The 23,730-nt window shown below is 38.7% G+C and overlaps 1 protein-coding gene across 4 annotated transcripts in view; it reads right to left on the reverse strand.

Moving 5' to 3' along the window:
• The window catches only part of LOC124605556 (TOM1-like protein 2), a 124,672-nt gene that overhangs the window by 30,471 nt on the left and 70,471 nt on the right, over nucleotides 1-23,730 (reverse strand). For 2 of the 4 annotated variants that reach the window (XM_047137318.1, XM_047137315.1), the window contains exons 9-10: nucleotides 22,368-22,452; nucleotides 5,095-5,109 (exon numbers count right to left, since the gene is read on the reverse strand). In XM_047137318.1, the coding sequence (XP_046993274.1) occupies nucleotides 5,095-5,109; nucleotides 22,368-22,452 (100 nt within the window). The remainder of the gene's footprint in view (nucleotides 1-5,094; nucleotides 5,110-22,367; nucleotides 22,453-23,730) is intronic. The other 2 variants (XM_047137319.1, XM_047137317.1) reach the window with 1 other exon arrangement.

A 23,730-nucleotide genomic window follows, 5' to 3' on the forward strand; every position in this document is an offset into this window, starting at 1 on the left:
ATCAAAGTAGTGGGGAAGGGGTAGAGGGAGGGGGGAGGGAGAGAGAGGGGGGGTAGAGAGGGAGAGGGAAAGAGAGAGAGAGAGGGAGAGGGAAAGAGAGAGAGAGAGAGAGAGAGAGAGAGAGAGAGAGAGAGAGAGCAGTTGAATCTTATCTGCAAAAATAAATTCAGACAGTCAAGAAATTCTGTAGTCCAATCCAGCATTGGTGGAAATGCTGAAGCAATGGAGAATAACTGATGCTCAATGAATGTTCAGGAGTGATCAAGGCTGAAACAAGAACAGTGGAGTACAGAGAATTATAGTAAACAGTAAGCAGCAAGATGTGGGATAGAATTAAACCATTCAATTATTACTTTAAAGGCAACAAGGGTAGCAGTCAGGAATATAATGGGCAGCTGTTGTTTACATGGATTAATGAGGTCTGTAGATTTGGATATGAGGTGTTGGGAGATATCTAAGGTTCTCTAGTAAACATTTGGTAGTTATGCCCTTGAGAGCATACACAGTTTAAGATAGTGGTACAACAAGGCTGCATTGTTGAGATGGCCAAAGAAAGTATTGAAACATAACAGAATGTCCTGAGCTTTAATGTTTTTACTGGTGGGTAAAAAAGGCAAGTCAAATGTCTCCTGTCAATAACAGACAGTGGAATGAGTAAAGTCAACTGCCAACTGAATAGATGAAGTGCTAAGCAGAGGCAATGTTCAACTTTTTGTTGTATGGCTGTCCACTGCTTAGCACCTTCTATACACAGTGAACTGTTTTCCTCACTCACTGAACAGCCAACCCCACCATTTTTTACAAATGAATTTAATCTGTTGTCAGTTTGTAGAGTTCTTTCAAAAATTTTTTCACATAGCCTACAAATATTAAAATTTTGTTTACTCTTCAGATACCAGTACTACAATAACAACTAACTTGGATAGGACTAGTTCAAGAAAATTTTTCCACACAAGTGACTTTTTATTTGGTGCCCAGCCCTGACCCTTTACCCCTCATACACTTTCACATGTTTCAGTTTTCATTATTAATTGTGATACACACTTATACAAATCTTGCTCTTGGGTTCCACTGGTGCCCCTCTCAGCTCAGTGGCCCAAGTGGCCAATAAAATGGCTCTGAGCACTATGGGACTTAACATCTATGGTCATCAGTCCCCTAGAACTTAGAACTACTTAAACCTAACTAACCTAAGGACATCACACAACACCCAGCCATCACGAGGCAGAGAAAATCCCTGACCCCGCCGGGAATCGAACCCGGAAACCCGGGCGTGGGAAGCGAGAACGCTACCGCACGACCACGAGATGCGGGCGCAAGTGGCCAATACTAATTGTTATATGTCTTGTACAGAAATCTTACAGTTGTGGTGCCTCTGGAACCTCCTTCTTATACATAATTGCAAACATACAAGCTGATTCAAATCTTTTGGGTCAAACTGAAACAGGTGATAGTGGGTATACTGAAATAGGGAGCCAATGGTCAGAAATGCATATTTATTTTGTTACGGATATACACAGTGTACACCACATAATAACAATCTAGCTCATAGTAATTGTTCAAAGTGATGACTGCCAGTCACAATGCATGCACGGCAATGGTGCATGAAGTTCTGCCACACTCTCTCAAAGATCCTTGGTGTCTGTTGTACCAGAAGACAGGCAGCTTGGATCCTAGCCAGCATGTCTTCATCTGTTTCTAGACGTAACCCCAGAGGAAAAACTCCAGAGGTGCGAGATCTTGCGATCGTGCTGGCCATGGGACAGGACCTCCCTTTTCAGTCTAATGATGAGGGCATGTGTTGTTCAGATGCTCACGGACAGTAACAGCAAAATGGGCTGGTGCGTCGTGCTGAAACCACATCCTTTCAGGGACAACAAGAAGAGGTACAGTCTTCAAGAACTGTATGCACTGTTGCAATACATGGATTGAGACTGGCACTCATCCCTTTGAACAATTTACTATGAGCTATGTTGTTGTTATGTGGTGCACACTGTGTATATCCGTATCACAATAAATACACATTTCTGACCATTGGTTCCCTATCTCATATAATCAGCTGTGGAGCCACAATCACTTGTTTCAGTTTGACCCAAAAGGTTTGACATACCATGTATATAATCTTAGACTCTCTTTAATTACAAACACACATAATTACAGCCACATAGTCAAGCATTTTGAATTTTAACATATCATTTTACACTATGTACATCAAAAAGTTCTCCTATATTACAAAATGGGTTTTCAGCCATCCAGCTATATACTTTACTTTGAAAGAAATTCCAAGACATGGACCAACCTGAAGGTGCTAATCTATTAAAGAGTTGTAGGAAGCTGATGCTGGATGAGTGGCCTGCTTTTATGAGTCAGTACCTTGGAAAACCAAGTTTAATTTTTTCACTAGTGTTGTGCGATGAATATCTCCTCTTACAGAAAATTCTGTAATATTTAGTTTAACACGTAGAAAGGTGACATACATACAGACTGACAATTGTATCTTACGTGATCTCTTGGACTAGCACTACACATATCTCATGTAAGATTTTTTTTCTGTTTGTATTTTCAATACATCACTTATATGAGAAGTGTGTCTCCATAACAGCAGCTCATACAAAATGTGAGAGTCAAGTCCGAAATATGTAATCTTAGATATTCAGAAATAACTACATCTCTCAGTTTCCACATTAGTTATGTTACCTTTGACACTCTTTTGCAAATACGACAGACATGTTCTTCTCAAGCCAACCTGGAGACAATATGAAGCTTACTAACTTACTTTCTGTATTGTTTGATAGTCCTAACAAAAGACGGTGAATCTTACCTGGTTTAAACACAAGTTAATTGAATGAGAACCATTTCACTGCAGCACCTAGTGCTTCCAGTAACATTTGTTTTAATATTATTTTGTCTTGTTGGGCAGTAATCAAGGCTGTGTTATCTGCATAACAGATCACAGTTTGGAGCAAATGATGTGGCAAGTCATTGATTGCCATTATAAAAAAGAACATCCAAGAACTGATCCCTGCAAAACACCTCTTTCAATAGTTTTCTCACTCTTACATACTGTTTACTCAAACTCAAACTTCTAAAGCAATATTTTTTAATGTTTTATGGTTTACTTAGGCCATATAAAGCAACTGAAACTTACTCTTAGTTTTCAAAATCTGTAAATATCTGGTTTAAGATGTCCAGAACTATTGTAGTGGTATTTTTTTCTTTATCAGTAACCAAAATCACTAAAAATCCCTCCCAAAAGCTTAGCCACCCACGAACAACAAGTCTGCAGTGATGAGAACTCCCTTGTCCACAATGCTGAAGGCCTCACAAAGGACTTCACAGTCTGATAATACCCCCCAAACATAGACCAAAAACAGATTTTCGTGCCATATCCCCACACATCCCCAATCCTCCCATCAGCCCAGAGAATCAGCTACTAAGGAGCGGCGCCCCTGTCACCCAATATCACCCTGGACTGGAATAACCATAACCTTCGCCAGGGCTTTGATTATCTCTCATCCTACCCTGAAACGAGGGAAATCTACCCTAGATCCTTCTCACCTCTCCTGAAGTGGTTTTCCATCACCAACCCAATCTACACAAAATTCTAGTCCATCCGTGTGCCACTCCCACTCCCACTCCCACTGCCACTGCCACTCCCATTCCCATTCCTAACCCCTTGCCACAAGGACCATACACCTGCGGTGCACCATGGTATAAGACCTGCAAAACTGTTCCTCCGAGCACCCCCTACTCCATTCCTGTCACAGATTTACCCTACGTGATCAGAAGTCAGGCTGCCTGTTAAAGCAGCCATATCATGTACCACTCTGCTGCAAACTTTTTACAGCTTTATTTTGGTATGACTGCAAACAAACTGTCCACCAGAATGAATGACAACTGCCAAACTGTTGTCAAGAACAAACTAACCACCCAATGGCACAACAAGCTCAGTTTCAATAGGTGCTTCACAAACCAAGCCATCTAGATACTTCCCTCAACCACCAGCTTCTCTGAATTACGCAGATGGGAGTTATCTTTACAACATATCCTCCACTCCCATAATTGTCCTGGCCTCAATTTCAGGTAACCCACTGTCCCCTCATCCTATGCCCTAAAGTTCCCCTTTTTAGTCATTTCACCTCCTCACTATTCACGTTCCTTCAGCATGTGCTGTTTCCCACCGGTAGCTACAATCATGCCAGTTCATATACCTACCACCCCTCCCTAGTGCATTCCTAGTCGGCAAACTGTCGCCTCCCTCTGAGCTGCTAGCCACCTATTCCCAGTTCCTCTCCCTGCCTCCTTCTCCCTCTACCCACTACACCTGACACCACCTCCACCACAATCAGTCCAGCTGCTGAAAAATAGCACTGGCACTGTTCGTCCAGTCAGCATCATGCAGCATATAGGAGTGAGTGAGTGTGTGAGAGTGTGTGTTTTTTACTCTGGCTAGTCAAAGGGTAACGAGAGAGAGAGAGAGAGAGAGAGAGAGAGAGAGAGAGAGAGAGAGAGAGAGAGACGTGGGGATGGGGAGGTTGCATGGAAACACACAGTGTTATTATTCATTCTCACAACAATTCTTTCTAGCATGCATGTGATATGTTATATACATAAACTAGCGAGAGAGAGAGAGAGAGAGAGAGAGAGAGGAGAGAGAGAGAGAGAGAGAGAGAGAGAGAGACGTGGGGATGGGGAGGTTGCATGGAAACACACAGTGTTATTATTCATTCTCACAACAATTCTTTCTAGCATGCATGTGATATGTTATATACATAAACTAGATTGCTTTGTTTCACTTCTTGAAATCATTCATAAGAACACTTACAATAATTTCATGAGAACACTTACAACATATTATATATTTTTTCATTCTCAGGAATTTTAAAGATGGTGTGATAACTATTGTGAACAGTGTGCTGGAGAAATGTCACTTCTACGATTTCATAGTGCAAGCAATAAACATACAGCTTAAGCAAAGTCAATAATAATTCTTCTGCTAAATTAAGTGAGGAAGTACCATTTGTATAACTACAACTACCTCATGTGTGTAGATGCAATTAACAGTAGAAATCGAGGAACACAAAGCTAGCTTACCGCAATCAAGTCTTCCTGCAGGAGAAAGGAGGAAAGCCCCAGTCCAACAGCGGTGTTCCAGAACACAAAGTATGGGAGCAGAAAGGGAACACAACCACCAACAGCACACCAAGAAGGGGACACAAATATCACAGTAAAAAGCAGGCAGTACATTTCATTCTTGCATTCTGTAAGGAATAGCTTTAGTCCTCAATGTTTTAAAATTTCCAAGAAAATTACCACACTGTGATGCTTATACACAGCCTTCACCCAAAATAAGATTGCAATAAATGTTGATACCAAGCCATGGTAACTTTAAGTTTGATTTAAAACTGCCACTTATTAATTTATTCAACAGGAATCTATTAATAAATACAGAATTTATGTGGTGGGTAAATTGTAAATGAATACTAGTCTTTTTTGAATACATAGGCTCAAAGCAAATAATTACCAGTACTAATATAAAATAAAGTGTATGGTTTTTTTTGCTTTCTTCAATCAAACCTTTTTCATATGGGCTATCACACACATAAATTCACTGAAGGTTAATACACTTACTTGAAAATGTGCACACAGTGTGTTCAATAACATCTAATCAGGTGGTGATCATTACTGTATTAGGATGCATGACAGCTCCCTTTCACTGTGTTGGCTTCAAACAACTGATCTTTTGAAATAATTTTGATGTTCATAATTCTTAGCACTTGATACTGGGCTGAAACTGGCCAATCATGCTGATACCATAAACACAATTTTGTAGACAAGGTAATGGAAACAATGTTGTTAACTTTCCTTCAAACTGGCTGAGAATTGACTGAAGGAGAAAAGGAAGTATGTATCTTCCATGGATAGAAATCAACAGGGCGTTGGAGCTTGAGAGAAGGGAAGAGTGTAGTGGTTATATAAACATGATGTTAACTACAAAAGGACAGTTGTGATGGAAGATGTAGAAACTGCAAAGAGCTGATGAATACAAAAATACTGATATCTGATGAACTTTCTTTTCCTTAATTCCAGAATTGTTCTATTCTCCTGTCTTTTTAAATTTTGTATACATCTACTGTCATTTTTACTCCATTTTATATCACTCACTTTTTAAATTCCTTGTCTACTTTGTATTATCTTACCCTTTTTCGAGCATGTTTTCCTCTATCTACAAAACATTATTTCATTTATCAATATCTTGTTCCATAGAGATGGTATCAACTCACCTACTACCTCCACCTTTTCTATCTTTACTTATAATATCTCAATATATAATTACAAATAGTTATCTCTCTCAGCAATTTTCATACTATGGTAATAAACTTTTTTGATAATTTGTATTTGATGGTAACAACAATGTAAGAAAAGACAGATTGCTACATACTGTAAAGAAGACACGTGAAGTTGCAGACAGGCATAATTAAAAGAAGCTTACATAAATCTTTCAGCAACAGCCTTCATCAGTAATGAGAGACGCACACACCATTCATACACACAAACAGGCACACCTCACGCACTCACAACCGCCAACTCCAGCATCTCAGGCCATGATGCAGCTATCACACGGTATGCCAGAGCAATCTGGAGGGGTGGAGATGTGGAAGGGACAGTAGTGTATGGGTAGCAGAGACAGGAACACCATCTGGTGGTGTGTGCAAGGACTAGGCTGCCAACAGGTGGTTGTGGGGCAGGGAGGTGGGGAAAAAAGGAGCAAAAAAGAAGAGGAGTAGGGAAAGACAGGTGGATGTATTGGTACAGGGCCATCGAAATCAAGTGTGTTATGTTCAGCTGCATGTTGTGCTACAGCATGTTCTACTTTGCTCTTGGACACAGTCCGGCAGTGGCCATTTATTCCAGGGGTCAGCTGGTTGGTAACCATACCAATATAAAAAGCTGTGCAATCTTTGCAGCAGAGTTGGTACATGACATGGCAGCTTTTACAGGGGGCCTGGCCCCTGATGGGATAGGATAAACCTGTGACAGGATTGGACTATGAAGTGCTGGGTGGGTGGAATTGACATGTTTCACATCTGGGTCTTCAACAGGGATATGAACCTTGTGGCCAGGGGTTGGAATTGGGAGTGGCATAGGGATGAACTAGGATGTTGTGAAGGTTGGGTGGGTGACAACACCACTTTAGGAGGGGTGGGAAGTATATCAGGTAGGATGACTCATTTCAGGGCATGATGATAGGTAATCAAAGCCCTGGCGAAGAATTATTCCAGGCTGAGGTCATACTAGGTGATGAAGGGGACACTCCCTTGTGGCTGGTTCTTGCACATGGTGGGAGGATTGGGGGTGTGAGGGGAAATGGTACGAGTGAGCTGTTTGCAGATTGGGTCTGGGGGATAGTGCCTGTCTGTGAAGGCCTTGGTGAGATACTCAGTATATTGAGCAAGGGAGTTTTCGTCACAGCAGATATGCCGCCCCAGGTGGCCAGGCTGTATGGGAGGGATTTTTCAGCATGAAAGGGATGACAGCTGCCAAAGTGCAGGTACTGTTGGTGGTTTCAATGTGGGCAGAGGTGCAGATGGAGCCATCAGAGAGAAGGAGGTCAACAACTAGGAAGGTGGCAGGCTGGGTTGAGGAGGACCATGAGAAACAGATGGGGCAGAAGGTGTTGAGGTTGTGAAGGATCAAAAAGGGTGTCTTGGCTCTAACTCCAGATCATGAAGATCTCATCAATGAACCTAAACCAGGCTAGTGGTTTGGTATTTTGAGAGGCTAGGAAGGTATCCTCTACATGGCCCATAAAAAGGTTGGCATGTGAGGATGCCATGAGGGTGCCCATGGTTGTGCCGCAAATTTGTTTGTATACCTTCCCTTCAAATGAGAAGTAGTTGCGGGTTATGAAGAAGGTAGTAAGGTGTATGCGGAAAGAGGTAGTAGGTTTGAAGTCTGGACATTGAGAAAGGTACTGTTCAATAGCGGTAAGACTGTGAGCATGAGGGATGTTGGCGTATAAAGAGGCGGCGTCAAGAGTGACGAGTAGAGATCCAGGTGGTGAAGGGGTAGGGACGGTGGTGGACGATCAATGAAAAGGAAGTGGTTCACGTCTTTGAAATGGTAGAGTAAGTTAAGGGCAACTGGTTGGATGCGTTGGTTAATGAGGGCCAAAATTCTATTGGTGGGGGCACATTAACCAGCCGCAATGGGGCATCCATGATCGTTGGGTTTGTGGACTATGGGGAGCATGTAGAAGGTGGGTGTGCAGAATGTCATAGGGATGAGGAGGGAAATGGATTCGCGGGAGATGTTCTAGGAACCTGCTAAGGCTTTAAGCACTGACTGGAGTTTGTGTTGGACTTCTAGGACGGGATCACTCTGACAGAGTTTATATGTGGTTGAATCAAATAACTGGCAGAAGCCTTCTGACAGATAGTCACTGTGATTCATAACAACATTGGTGGAACCTTTGTCTGATACAGAACATCTCCGCTGAATCCATTTCCCTCCTCACCCCTATGACACACTACACATCCACAAACCCAGCAATCCTGGACACCCCATTGTGGCTGGTTGTTGGATTTCTGACCCTCGTTGACCAACACCTTCAACCAACTGCCTGTAATGCAGCCTCCCATGTTAAAGACATGAACCACTGCCTTCACCGACTCTCCACCATCCCCACTCCTTTATCTCCTGGGTCCCTACTCATCACTGTTGATGCCACCTCCCAGTACACCAACATCCATCAAGCCCATGGTCTTGCCACAACTGTACTACCTTTCCCAACGCCCTTCAGACTCCAAACCACCAACTTTACTCCTCATACACCTTACTAATATCATCATAACCCACAACTAATTCCCATCAGAAGAGAAGGTATATAAACAAATCTGCGGCACAGCCATGGGCACCCACATGGCACCCTCCTATGCTGACTATTTTACAGACCATCTAGAGGAGACTTTGCTTGCTTCCAAAAACACCAAACCGCTAGTTTGGTACAGGTTCACTGACTACATCTTCATGATCTGGACTCAGGGCCAAGACATCTTATCTTTGTTCCTTCACAATCGCAACACCTTCTGTACCATCTGCTTCACATGGTCCTCCTCAACCCAGCCTGCCACCTTCCTAATTGTTGACCTCCTCCTCTTTGGTAGTTCCATCTGCACTCCTGTCCACATTAAAATCACCAACCAACAATAGTACCTGCACTTTGACAGCTGTCATCCCTTTCACACCAGAAAACCCCTCCCATACAGCTTGGCCACCCATGGACGGCATATCTGCAGTGAGAAAAGCTCCCTCGCTCACTATACTGAGCGTCTCACTAAGACCTTCACAGACAGGCACTATCCCCCAAGACCTAGTCCGCAAACAGATCTCCCATGCCATTTCCCCTCACACCCCCAATCCTCCCACTACCTGCAAGAGCCAACCACACAGAAGTGTCCCTTTCATCACCTAGTATGACCCCGGCCTGGAACAACTGAACCACATTCTTCGCCAGGGCTTTGATTACTTATCATCATGGCCTGAAATGAGAGTCATCCTACCTGATATACTTCCCACCCCTCCTAAAGTGGTGTTCCATCTCTCATCCAACCTTCACAACATCCTAGTCCATCCCTATGCCACTTCCAATTCCAATCTCTTGCTACAAGGATCGTATCCCTGTGGAAGACCCAGTTGTAAAACATGTCCATTCCAACCACCCAGCACTTCATATTCCAGTCTTATCCCATCACGAGCCAGGCCACCTGTGATAGCAGCCGTGTCATGTACCAGCTCTGTTGCAATGATTGCACAGCTTTTTATATTGGCATGACTACCAACCAGCTGTCCACCAGGATGAATGGCCACCACCAAACTGTGGCCAAGAGCAAAATAGATCACCCTGTGGCACAACATGCAGCTGAACATAACACGTTTCAATAGCTGCTATCTGGATCCTTCCCTCCACCACCAGCTTTTCTGTCCTGTGCAGATGGGAGTTATCCTTATAACACATTCTCTGCTAAAGTAATTATCCCGGCCTCAATCTACAGTAACATACTGTCCCCACACCCTCCATTCAATAGTTACTACCCCCTCTGTCCTACTGTCTCCTACCCATTCTCATATCCTACCCTGTTTATTTGCAGACCCCAACCAACGTATCCACCCATCTTTCCTTGCTCCTCTCCTTTTCCCCCCACCTCCCTGGCCCATAACCTCCTGACGCTGCACCTGTTCGCAGCCTAGTCCCCGTACACCCCACCAGACAGCGTTGTTCTCTCACCCCACCTGTACACTACTATCCCTTACTGAGCGAGGTGGCGCAGTGGTTAGCACGCTGGACTCGCATTCGGGAGGACGACGGTTCAATCCCGTCTCCGGCCATCCTGATTTAGGTTTTCCGTGATTTCCCTAAATCGTTTCAGGCAAATGCCGGGATGGTTCCTTTGAAAGGGCACGGGCGATTTCTTTCCCGATCCTTCCCTAACCCGAGCTTGCGATCCGTCTCTAATGACCTCGTTGTCGACGGGACGTTAAACACTACCCACCACCACCACTACTATCCCTTCCCTGCCCCATACAGATTGCTGCTTGGGTCCTACATGATAGTTGAATTCCGGCCTGAGACACTGGAGTTGGCGGTCGTGTGCACAAGGTGTGCCTGCTTGTGTGTGTGTGTGTGTGTGTGTGTGTGTGTGTGTCTTTACTGATGAAGGATCTGGTCGAAAACTTTATGTAAATGTCTTTTAATTATGCCTGTTCACAACCTGATGTGTCTTTTTTAGGGTAAGTAGTAATCTGTCTTTTCCTACACTGCTGATGTTCCTACTTGCACTTTCCATTGCTGAATTCGATGATAATACTCTACCTATTTCAATGAAGAAGAAAATGCTATTCAGTTAATAGTACATGATAACTTCTTAACATATTAAAACTATTTGCCACATTCAGATACACACACAGATCTCTGCCTTACGCGAACAATGCTCTACCACTTCAACTACGGGGAAACATTTCATAGACTTATGCACAGCTACATTTATTATACCACAAGGCCACAAATATGGCAGCTCAAGAATAAAATATTCCACTCTGCAGTAAAAAGAAGTCTAAAATGAACTGTCAATGCCTGGGTCACCAATTTGGCTGTCTGAGCAGAAGTAGGTAGATGCTTCTTTCGAGTTCCTAGAATATCTCACCTGAGAGGGCCATGGGAAAAGTGAAACACTTTCTAATGATTTTTGATTAGAGTGTGAGAGATTTTTTCCTAATAATTTTCAAGTCAGTGGCATGGCACAGTGGTCAAATGCACTGTCTGGCAATTCATTGGTTTGGGTTTGATTCTAATTGCTATTGTTTTTTTAATTCCTCACAGTGTTCAACTATAAAATTTAAATACATTTCAACAGTTCAATTTATATACATAAAATCAATATATTCAATTTAGTTAAGATTAATTAATATACTTAAGCAGTTAGTTTATCTAACTGGGTGAAGTTTACAATGAAAGAAAAATTTCTGAAAATTCTAGCACTCAATTATCTGTTTTTCATTTATTATTAGAAGGTATACCATACTTTTTAGGGTGATAACCATCAAATAAACATTTAAAAACATAAATACTGTTCACACCAGGTGCATTTTATGAACTCATTTTTTGAGCAAAAACATTTTTCTAAAGTACGCTTCCATGGAATGCATACACGATTCAGATTTTTAAATGAAGGTCTTGCTTCTGTCAATTTTGATGCGTACCAAGCACACAAAATCACTGGAGTGAAAACAGGAGAGCTGAATTGATGCTGCATGATCAACTGTATTGTTAACTGCATCCTCTTTCAGTGATAATTGCTGCTGTTGTAGCAATTTTGAGGCATTTTGTAATACTTTAAATAACTTTTTGACTTGGTGACAGAAATATATGTCACAGTGTTGAGCAAGAGTGGTATATTTGGGTAGAATGAACTTCAAAGGCATACATTACTTCACCTTCCTCACTGATTAATATTCCATCATACAGTATCAAATCTGTTTGGCCACCCTACAAATCCACCAATAAAAGGAATTTGTTGTTAGCAATGTATGGTTTTAATGTTGTTTCAAACAAATTTGCATACAACTCTTTTGTTAGTTTTCATGACTTGGAGCATGTAATAACAACATTATTACACTCTTCTTCTAATTTCTTGACAGTACTGGCAACCTGAGGACCAAATATATTACCAGGCTCTTGCACACATAAAAACTGAGTTTCTGTGAAGTGGTTAAACTGTACTGTGCTGTGTAAGACTAAGTGGTTTAGGAGAGATTGAATTTTTTCACCAAAACCATCTTTCCATCCTTGTAATCCAGTACCTGTTACATGTTGATTCATGCTGGCATCCAGTCTGGTCAGTGTTAATTATGAAATCATGTAAAAAACTTTATTCATGGCTGTCAATCAGCAGCTGTGAAGCATGTTTTAAGAATACAAATAATCAGTCATCAGCTGCACGAATTTTTATTAAATTATATAATAAAAATTTGTGTAGCTGACGACTCATTATTTCTATTCTTAAAATATGTAAACGAGGATGAAGCTAGGCATTATATGTCTTTTCCGTATACAGAACTTCTCTGCAGCTTACACTATTTCTTCCAAAGTTGCAACATCATTTTTGCTGAAGAATTTGGTGATTTTCACTGTCTCATTGAATGTCTATTTTTGAAGCTTTTTACCCAGATATCACAAGCAGTAAATTAAAATTTTTCTGAGAAATATGGGAATGCTATTGGCACTGCCCATTGCTGTAATGTTCTTGAGGTCACTCATTCATAACAGCCTCGTGCATCTTGAAATCTTTCCCACATTTCAGAGTTCATGAATGCAATTTTATCTTTTATAGTGACTACTTGTTCAAATTTTTTCCCCCAAATTTGAAAATAATTTTTTTTCCCCAAGATTGGAAATCTTGATTTTGATGACGAGAACTTCCTGCCAACAAAACCAAAATATCACAGGAAGTCGCTAAGGATTATTCTTAAGGATTGTAATCACTGTCGTCAGGACCTGAAGAAGGAACCTGTTACAAATAAAATAGGGCTCCATACATGAAAGCATGTGTGAGCAAAGAGAGAGAGAGAGAGAGAGAGAGAGAGAGAGAGAGAGAGAGAGAGAGAGCGCAAATCCACGTAACTCTTCATAAAGATTGTTAGTTTGTTAATCAGGTTTGGTGTACAATATCAAATCATCATCATTCACTATGAAATTATCATTCATATTTTCAATAACCTGTTCTGCAATTGCTTGACCAACATCTATTCCTACAGTACCCATAGACACAGTGTTTAAATATATTTAAATGTTATAATTAATAGTTTAACATCGTGAAGAATTTAAAAAAGCGGCAGCAACAAGAATCAAATGCAGAGCCAGCAAGCTGACAGACTGCCAATACTATTTCTTTGAATTTAAGTCACATCTGGTCTACACATATATTATTAATTTGGAATGAATGGAGATTCTCTCTCATGAAGGCGTCAAGTGAATTTTTATCTGCTTTTTTGAATAGGTATATTTTTCACTTATTTTTCGAGGATTTGGGGGTTACAATATTCAATCTTGCTATGACAGCCCTGTGTTCACTAATCCCTGTATCAGTTTTGATGCTCTTTATTAACTCAAGATTATTTGTTGCTAAGAGATCAAGTGTGTTTTCACAACCATTTGCTATTTGCGTGGGTTCATGAACTAACTGCTCGAAATAGTATTCAGAGAATGCGTTTAGCACAATTTTGGATGATATTTTATGCGTACCTCCGGAATTGAACATGTATTTTCACCAACATATTGAGGGCAAATTAAAGTCACCACCAACTATTGTCGTATGAGTCAGGTATGTGTTTGAAATCAAACTCAGTTATGCTTAAAATGAATGTATTTTCATAGATTACAATGATCTTAATACACAGTTTGAAATGGAAACCTGAATCTTTGCAGGACAAGTGCCAAGACATTGTACAAATCTCAGCATTTCCTTAATTTTTCGCCTGGATGTAAAAAATGAGTTTCAGCTGATTTCAAATTAAAGTATTCTTATGTCTTTGTGATATTCACCTCGGTAATATTTCCTAAATCCAAAAGCTCATGAAATTCTAGTAATATGGAATACAATGACTTTTCAAAAACTTAAATCATAACATACATCCTTGGAACCAATGAAGCACTTGCATTTAAGTTGGCAGTGGATACATATTATTTTAATAAATAAAATTTTCTTGGTAATAACAGTGCTAGTCACCAATAAAACCCATATAAAATAAACTGAAAGATAAAACACTAGATTATGGAAGCTCGTCAGAAAAATAAGGCCAAATATCATTTGCACATAAATCTCAGGAAGGTTTTTGTAGAAACAAAATCTTTCATGCTTTATAACATTACCTGAATTTTTCGTCAGTACTTGACAGAACATTAAAATCTTTGCAAAACATCGAGCATCTGTTTCCTATTTAATACAAAACTATTCCTTACAGAATGACAATTACAAACATAAAATTATAACACTTCTAGATAGATATTTTCAAATATACCTTGCACAGAAAAAGAATTTTCAAGCAACAACAATCAACCCAACTCTGAAGGCACAAATATAAAAGCTAAAAAAGTTATAAGTGCACCATGAAACTGTTACAGTAGTTAAATACACACACAATTATTTACCACAGTACTTTAACAATTTCTACTCAAATGGAAGTAACCAAAATCTTTACAGACAAATCTACTATAAATGTTGATTACCATCAATAGTGCCCATTTAGTTCCCTATGTTTGATAACTATGAGTAGTATTAACATAAATAAGAAAGCCATATTTACCAAAGTAGAAACTGTGGCAGGGGTGACAGAATAAAAAGATAGTAACTGGATTTTAGGTTTTTCAAAATCATAAAAGTAAAGGGATAACAGAAAAAAAGGACAAGAAACATGAGTTATTTTGATTTTCAGTCTTAAGGGCATCTGAACATTTCAAGTCAAAGAAACTGACACCAGAAACAATACTAAATAAGTAGGAAAGAGGAAAAGCAAATATAGAGAGCTGGCAGATGTAGCAGTGAGAAATGCAAACTCCTCAGAAACCTAAGCCAACAACAACACACCCAAAAACAAGATCAAACCAAACTCAAACCGTGCTCCATAACTACTAACATTCAATAATAAAGAATTTAATAACATGCTGTAAAAAATGATCAAAAGAAATATTAGAGTTTAACATATGATTAACAATGAGATTGCTATAGGTCAAGCAAAATCTCAAATCAATAGGAGTACTGCACAATTGCTGTATTGGCCACAAAAAAAGAAGCCTTCCTGGTTATCGCATTGTAGCTAGTCAGTTAGTCTGCCATGACAGCTTTGTTTCTCACATACTGCCCTTATATATCTGATCACCAAGATGCCCATAGTGTGTGTTTTAGCTGTTTAATTTTGATGATACTTGTAGTTTCATACTCTTATATATTCTTTGTATAGTTACATTTTGTGTTACTTGCTATATATTTCCTGTTTGTGGATAATCTGAGGATGGATTCTATCCTAAACGCATCTGATAAAATCAATGGTTTATCAGCTGGTGGCTTCTTATTTTCTGACCAACGCAGCAATTGTGCATTACTCCTACTGATCTGCAATATAGCCACATTCTTCCTGCGTGAGTTTATGTCACAACTGCAACAAATACTCAAACTGACAAAAGATAGAAAATGAAATTAGCTGTGTTCTTCTAAAAAAAAAAAAAAAAAAAAAAACAACATCATCCCGGCATTTGTCTTCAGAAATCACAGGAAATTTAAATCTATTCAGTGCACTGTCATCCTGAATGTATGCCCAGAGCAACAACTCTCACTATGTAACATGCTGTGCAGAAGCATTTATGGGTATGTGAAGCAGATGTATCATGAGGAGGCAATGTTTTAGAGATACAATTATAATTTCAATTGGCACTTCAAGTAAAGGATGTGAAACTTTGGAACAGACAACATAACAATTTTAGGCGTGGCACCTTTGAGAACTTTACAATGAACCAGGTGTATAGTCTCTTGTGTGGTAAGACTAACTGTGTGCATAGATGTGGGACATGCGTTCACAAAAGAGTTAGTCAATGTTGTTGTGTAAATGGGATGGAGGCAAATGCAGAATAATTTATGGTAGCACAAATAAGAATGAGTATTTCATCCATGAAAGAAGACACTGTCAGGGCTGCAAGTATTGATAAATACAAATAAAACAGTTTTCTGCATTAGTTACTTATTTATTTTGCCATTGCACATATCGCTAGTTCACACCATCATCTACAGTTGGAGAATTGTTTAATTAAATAGCTGGTATTGATGAACAGCTACCTTTGCAAAGCAGTACAGTGTAAACATAATGTAACGTGAAGATGACATACATCAGGTATCAGTACACAGATCTTTTACGACTCTACTGTCCCCCCTCCCCCAAATGGAGCAACATAACCTACACTGCTCTTGGTTTCTTGCTGTGATAAGATGTCTTTACTCTTCACCAACGAGCTATGTAAATAACCTCTTCTCCACTTGCAGATGACGGTGTGAACCATCGAAACACGTAGTGACAAAATAAATGAGTAACTGACGCAAACAACTGTTTTATTTGTGTAGATAGAAATGAGTGGGACACACAAGAAAATTTGAGAGCTTCTCCAAAATGAGCACTGTAAACAGCAGACATTATTGCTATTGTTTACAATTTGCATTTTCAGATGCCAAGTTAACAGAAATATGTAAGAAATGAGCTCATGAAATATTGTAGGGCTGCAGGAACTAAAAACGTTATTACTGTAGCAATGTCTCAAGTACAGAAGAAAATAATGTCAGGAAATAACTGAGAACAGAAGCCAATATAATGGTCCTATGGCAACACAAAGTGGGTGCAGGAAGGTACTGCAAACACACAATGTTGAAGCACAATACATTAAGCTGAAGTCATGTGTACGATGGAAATAGGTGCTCCTGAGAGTGTGAAAAACTAGGCAGAAGAGTAGATTGAACCAGAAGAGTTAAAAATTAATGAAGATAGTGCAATGGCATGTATAGCAGTACCTCATGGAATGTATTCAGAGAGTAAGTGGGAAATAAAATAGTATAAAAACTATGAAGTATGAAAAAGAAGAATAAAAGCTGGAAGGAAAAATGGTGAAATGTCTATTGAAATAAAATACAGAGAAACAATGGTGAGAAACATTTAAACACTGGATAATCGCTGTACAAAAGTACCAAAATGTATGAAATAATCAGGAAAATAACAAGCCTAAAACCAGGTAATTTCAAATTTCATATTCCCTTCACTCCAAATGTAAATGGAACAGGACAATGAATTATTTGCCACACAATGTACATGGAGTTGTGGATTAGATAAGCAGATGTAGTAGGTTTAAATAACTGGCATATATGTTGGTAAAATGGGTAATGCATGCTTAAAACAGCAGCATTTTTACAGAACTACTGATCTACTTACACCTGAAGGGTAAGTTGTACTTGTTGCTTGATCCACAAGCACTCCCAAATCTCTAGACCAGTGACTACCAGTAATTCTTGAGTATGCAGGGGCAACGTCTCAGAAACCTGGTGAAGAAGACCCTGTACTCTTTGGAGATTGTAGCACTAGGGGAGATTCTCCATTCTGTGCAGGAGTCTGCATCAGTACTGGAGGCAGACACTACTGATGAAATATTTTTCTGTTGTGGTGATGCAACGGGTCTGTGTGACATGTCTTCAGTGCATGGATGGGAATCTCTGTAGCACACTGCTGTCTGTTGATGCATCCCTTATCTCTCACCAATCATTTCATCTTGGTTCCACTGCCCACTGGTGTACGGGAAAACAGACTGCACTCGCAACTGAACGAATGCTTATCCACTGAAATACATTCTTGGAGTGACGACATCCTGATGAGTTTAATGCACTGCACCCTCACACCCTTTATACATACGGAAGTTGGATGGAAGTGGTTGCTCCAGAAATCAATAATGGCAGATGGGTGGTTTTTGGGTAGTGCATATGACATCATAAATGTCTTATTTAGGAATACTCTGCTTTTCCAAATTTCAAGAGTGACCTAGAAAGATGACCTGAGCATAGTGCATCTCTCTCTACCTGACGTTCAAATCATGACCAACTGAATACAGACTGCTATGGATCAAGAGAGCTGGAGGTAGGGGAAGAAACCATGCAAAAATTTGAAGTAGTGACTTGGAAGGTCGCAATTAAAAAATAAACATGCAAGGTCAATCTCAGAGCCTTAGGAGATTAATGACTGGCTACTGACACAACAACTGAAAACTGGTTATGGAAAATTTCTGCATCTCATATTGTCTACACTAGTATCCTCACATCTGTTCACAAGAGGAGAATAGCAACCACTGATTTAGTTACCACACTTGTAGCTAAACTCACTAAGTTTTTGTGCGACAAATTACCAATACAGCTGTACAGCATGAAACTTGAAAGTATGTGAAACAGAGGTATTTTACACAGTACATACAGCCCACATGTCTTATATAAACCTCCATATGGGAGAGGGGAAAAGGGAAAAACTTTTTGCAAAGAGTTACTGTGTCAGTGGTAGCAGTTTAGTCTTGCTTTGCCAATAACACCTTATTGAAGGATCAACCATCGAAAGAAACACTGTAGTTTCCCACAGAATCATTACAAAGCACATCCTTAGTGTGTACACGTAACATGCTAGTATTTAAAATGATATGTACTGATTTTTTTCCAAAATATGCACGTTCTTCGGAAACACCATTGTAGGCTTTGCTGTTGTCATTAGAACCAATTTATTGAAACATCACTAATTCAACCGATTGCAGAAGTTTAAGGTAGCAGTATACATGCGGCGGCTCATTTATCTAAATATGTTAATAAAAGATATAGTAACTTTTATGTGAATACCGCTAACACTGTCCAGATTTTGCAACCTGTTATGTTGAATATGCCTAGTATCAACAGTGTAAAAATATAAAGTTTTTATCTTGATTACTATGTCAGTAACTGCAATATGTAAGATGGAAAAAAGAATAATAAATACTGGGCATTTGCATTTACTTAAAATGAAAATAATTTTGGTGAATCCGAAATACAACTGGCTCTCTACTAAAGATAAGACAAATTCCATCTACCAAAACATTAACACTTTTGAGACACAACCCCAGTCTCGTGCAGGCACTAGCTATAGTCAATGCCCGAGTCAGAGATATCATCTCAAAAGTGTTAAGAAGATAGTATAAGGTTATTACAGAAATTTCAATCAACAAGTAGAATATTATGGGTAAGCAATAATGGTTTGAGCAGAAATTAAAAAGAAAGGTAGCTGACAATGGAAAACAGGCAAAAGGCAAACAATCAAAGCAAGCAACCAAAATAGATAGCAGTATAAACGAAATATAAAAAAAAGAGTACATGTTGGGAAAAAGCTGAAAAAAAGGAGTGGTGTGGAAAAAATTGAAGAAAAAGTGAGCGAATAACAAAAAGCAACAAAAATTCAGGAGAACTAATTGCTCTAATGAAAGCTAATTGCATTAAGCAGTAGCAGAAACAAATTGAAAGAGGTAAGAAACACCTGCTTCTGTAGGGAACATAAAAATGACAGACTAATAATGGCTCACACAGATGCATACAAGCAATCATGCTTCCTATACGCCACCCATCAAAGGCAACATATATAAATTTAATATCTGGTAGAATAAAAAATATCCTTTACTTCACACCTCACAGTAGTTTGAAGCTCATAAAAATAGAGACAAATAAAACAACCAAGCTTATCTGGAATATTGGTGCACAGGATGTGGTACAGAGCAATCTGCCATCTGCAAAGCTCTGAAATGTTGGTATTGCAAGAGAGTATTCACTTCCAGAAAGACATTCACATTTCTCTACAAAGCTGAAGACCACGTTCTAGGTGTGACCAGTGTGTATCTCAAGCGTACATTGCCCACTAGTGTCACTGCATTTTTCATACTTTCTCTACTCATAATACTGCTTATAGAAGTTACATGTAAGTTGGTACTTATCATAAATGATCTTAAAGATATCTGTTAAATTTTGTCCATACTGGTGATGAGGTTTGAATAAATAATTGTGGTAGGGTTCATACTTGAAGTTACTCTGTAACAATTCTTCTACCTGATAAATTATGTTTGCATCATACCACAGCCTTCATTCTTATTCTTCTGTCGGTCAACTGTCCTTTTAAATATCAAGGAGGATTTTTTGACTCTGAAACTGGAAGGATTCAGTGCCTGTTTTTTAAAATTATTGTCATGATAATTATTTTGTTGCTGTTGGTTGTATCGCCATCTGTACTTTCAATGAGTTCACTTGCTCACTCTACCTTTTATAAGTTTCTGTTGACTTTCAAATTCTCATTTTACATCAACATGCTCATCTCTACATCCTTTATGAAAAATGAAGAAATATTGGAAACAGACAAAAATACAACACTGGCAATAAACATTATCTGTGTCACCTGGAAAAGCATGGCCATGACTACAATTGTAAACAAACATGAATTATATTATCTCTTCAGTCTCTGCTCTCTGGAGAAATTGTGTCCTGGTATTTTAAATAAGAGCACATTTATCTGCTTCCTTCTCCATTGATATTGTTTAGCTCTTCCTTTCCAGTTATTTTTTTGTTTTGTCCTTTCTTACTTTATCTTTTAATTCTGTTTCCCAAAGGTAGACTTTTTCCTGTATTTGATTTTCTGCAACAGTCTATGTCTTGTTCAAACAAATTTCAGGCTTGCAGCCGGCCCGCCGTTTAATTCATTCTATGATATTTCAACTGGGCACCTGCCAATCATCTTCAGGTGAGCCAATGAAGACAGATGACCAACCACAAGCCTGAAATTTGGTTAAACATACAAATTGCCAGGAAAATTTTGCAATTCACTTAAGTCTATTTCTTTTTCTGCAGCAGTATGCTTCTCATCACCATCAATGAATCTTCTCTAACAGACATACTCACTGAAGCTCATTCTATTCTAGTGGCACAATAAATCTATTTGCCAGCACTTCACAATTTCTCTCTCCTGCATGAAATGTTTCATGTCTCCTCCTGAGTTTTCAGCAATTCAGCTTTCCTTTTGCTAATTACCTGTGCATTCTACTTACCTGTTTTCTGTATGAAACCTGAAAAATGAACTATTGATTCCAAAAGCTTGTGCATATAATTACCAATTTAATTGTTATCTATTACCATTTTGATCCTTGTGCCTGTCCGTCGTTTCAATTTTTGTTGTTTTATAAAATGTTAGGTTTTAGAACGACAGACAAAGTTAAAAAAATCCATCAGTGCACAGTGATCAGTGTATAGTTGACATAATTCTACCAAGAGGTAGGATACCGCTAAGAGATTACAGATGATGCTAATTTGAACAATTATTTTAGGAATCAAAATTGAATGTTTGCTGACATGCTTTCAGGAGGTTCATTTACAATTTTGTTTTCCTCACTGCTTAAGTGAATACACCTAAGCAGGTACATGTGTTATGGGAACTCATTTACATTCATCATCAACAATTTCTTGTCTAGTATCACTAGGATATGAACTGCCGACAGCAATGGAAACAGACTTGATTTGCAAAATTTTGCTAGTTGAAACTGACTGTAATTTGTATTGAAATAATCTGAGATTAACTTTTACACAATCCAGAATTCTGAGTTCAGCTTGAGTGATAGGCCTTTTTTCCCTGACTTTAAATTATCTATACTGATTGATTCTCAAAGTACAATTGCAAATCACCACATTTTAATAGTGTTTTGCTAATATCTTCACATGCCATCCATCAGCACTTGTCAGTTCTCAATTTTCAAAGTATTATATTTTGAAGGCAAAAATAATATCTTCCTACCTCTGGCTTCAATGAAGTGCACATTAAGTGTCTCATCTGAAAGAAGAGACTACAGAGTATTCGAGGAATTATTTTGATACTTAGATGATGAACCAAGCTTCTGGCTGGAACTTCTTTAAAGTTATAAATAACACCCTTGCTGGTTAGCAATCCAAGATACTTTGGCCAACGAATCTTTCGGAAAACTTTATGTGAGGAATATGTTCAGGTGTTAAATTTTAGTACATTATCAACAGTCAAGTCTTACAGAAACTGAATGTAACAATAATTTCAAAATTTCCTCGCCATTAATTTATGCTGATTATTTATCTTTTTTATTAACTCAGCTTGTGGTTTCTGTGTGATTAATCAAACAACCCATGCTTAAGTTTCATTCTAAAGTCTTTAAAAAGGAGAAAAAATAAAAATAAACAGAAATCGAGGCTGCTCAAATCTCAGGAAATACTCACGACTGGCTGAGAGCGAGTCTGTGCTACTGCTCCAAGGGCTCCATTTAACTGGTCAGGCTCCAGATTATCCTGATAGCTACTGCTTCTGAAACCAAAAAATCATACACTAATCAAACTTTATATCACTTGCAGAATATTAGGGCAAACTGAAAACTTACAGTATGTGCATTAATAATTTTGCCGATAACATTAACACTATTACCTTCTGAAGAATGCTTTTTCTTCTGAAGAATTCTTACTAATTTACTGACGCTACAATATAACCAACCTTTAAAATTTCTTACAGATATAAGAAAATAGAGTGCAGTGAGCTTTACTCAATAATAGCTCAGTTATGGCTTTTGTATGTACTATAAATTTGGCAGTTGTACATCAAAACATTACTTTGTTGCACACATCTCTACACAGCTGGATGTTGTGCAGAATTACCCACAATCCTCTACAAAATTTCTTTATTTCGCACAGAATAAATGTTCACTTTTTTTGCCTCATCAACAGAGTGTTTGTCAGAGACAGAGTTAATAATAGGAGGAATAATCAATTATCTGATCGAAATAGCCATCATCTGTTATGTCCAGTATGAAACGCAGTTATCAATCAGATGTCAGGATATAATGAGTGGATATCACAAACATTTTGAAGACTGAAAATAAGGGGAAAACTCAGTTTGAAATATAATGAAAAACATTTTTCTATAGCTAAACAGAGAAGCTTTAAAATCAATTAAATAACATTTCAACATGGCAGATGATTATATATAAAAGCAATTTTCTTGTGTGTTTGTAAATGAAATGATTTTGGAGAAAAATAAACACGGCCTTACTTATTGATCCACTTTTACATACCTCAAATATGGAATGGGCAATATGCTGTCACTGATGCTGATAATCAGGTGTGTCACCTTTTACATTTGTTGACAATGTCCTTGATTACAAAATTCATCAACAGAAAATGGAAATAAAATCCATAACAACTCTCAAAATATTTGTGTGTTGCGTATAAAATATGTTCACCTAATACATAAATATGTGAGAAAGACTTGTATTATCAGAAGAGAAATAGCTCATGCCATTTAGATACAGTATCAGTCAACATTAACCTGACAGATGACGAAGTGAAGTATTAACCAATTAATCCATTCTTGAACATAACTATTCATGATGATGGTTGGATATGTGACCTACTTCTACAGTGACTATAGTAACCTGTGACAATAAACGTTGCTTCTGATATCCTGCTGAGTGTGAAGTCTGAGATATGATTTACCATATACAGTACTCAAAATTGTCAATAAGGAATGCACCCAATAATCAAATGGGGCATTTAATGCTTGAAAATGTGTAAGCAGTCATTACTGATGCTG

Source organism: Schistocerca americana, chromosome 3, assembly GCF_021461395.2.
Source record: "Schistocerca americana isolate TAMUIC-IGC-003095 chromosome 3, iqSchAmer2.1, whole genome shotgun sequence".
NCBI lineage: Eukaryota > Metazoa > Arthropoda > Insecta > Orthoptera > Acrididae > Schistocerca > Schistocerca americana.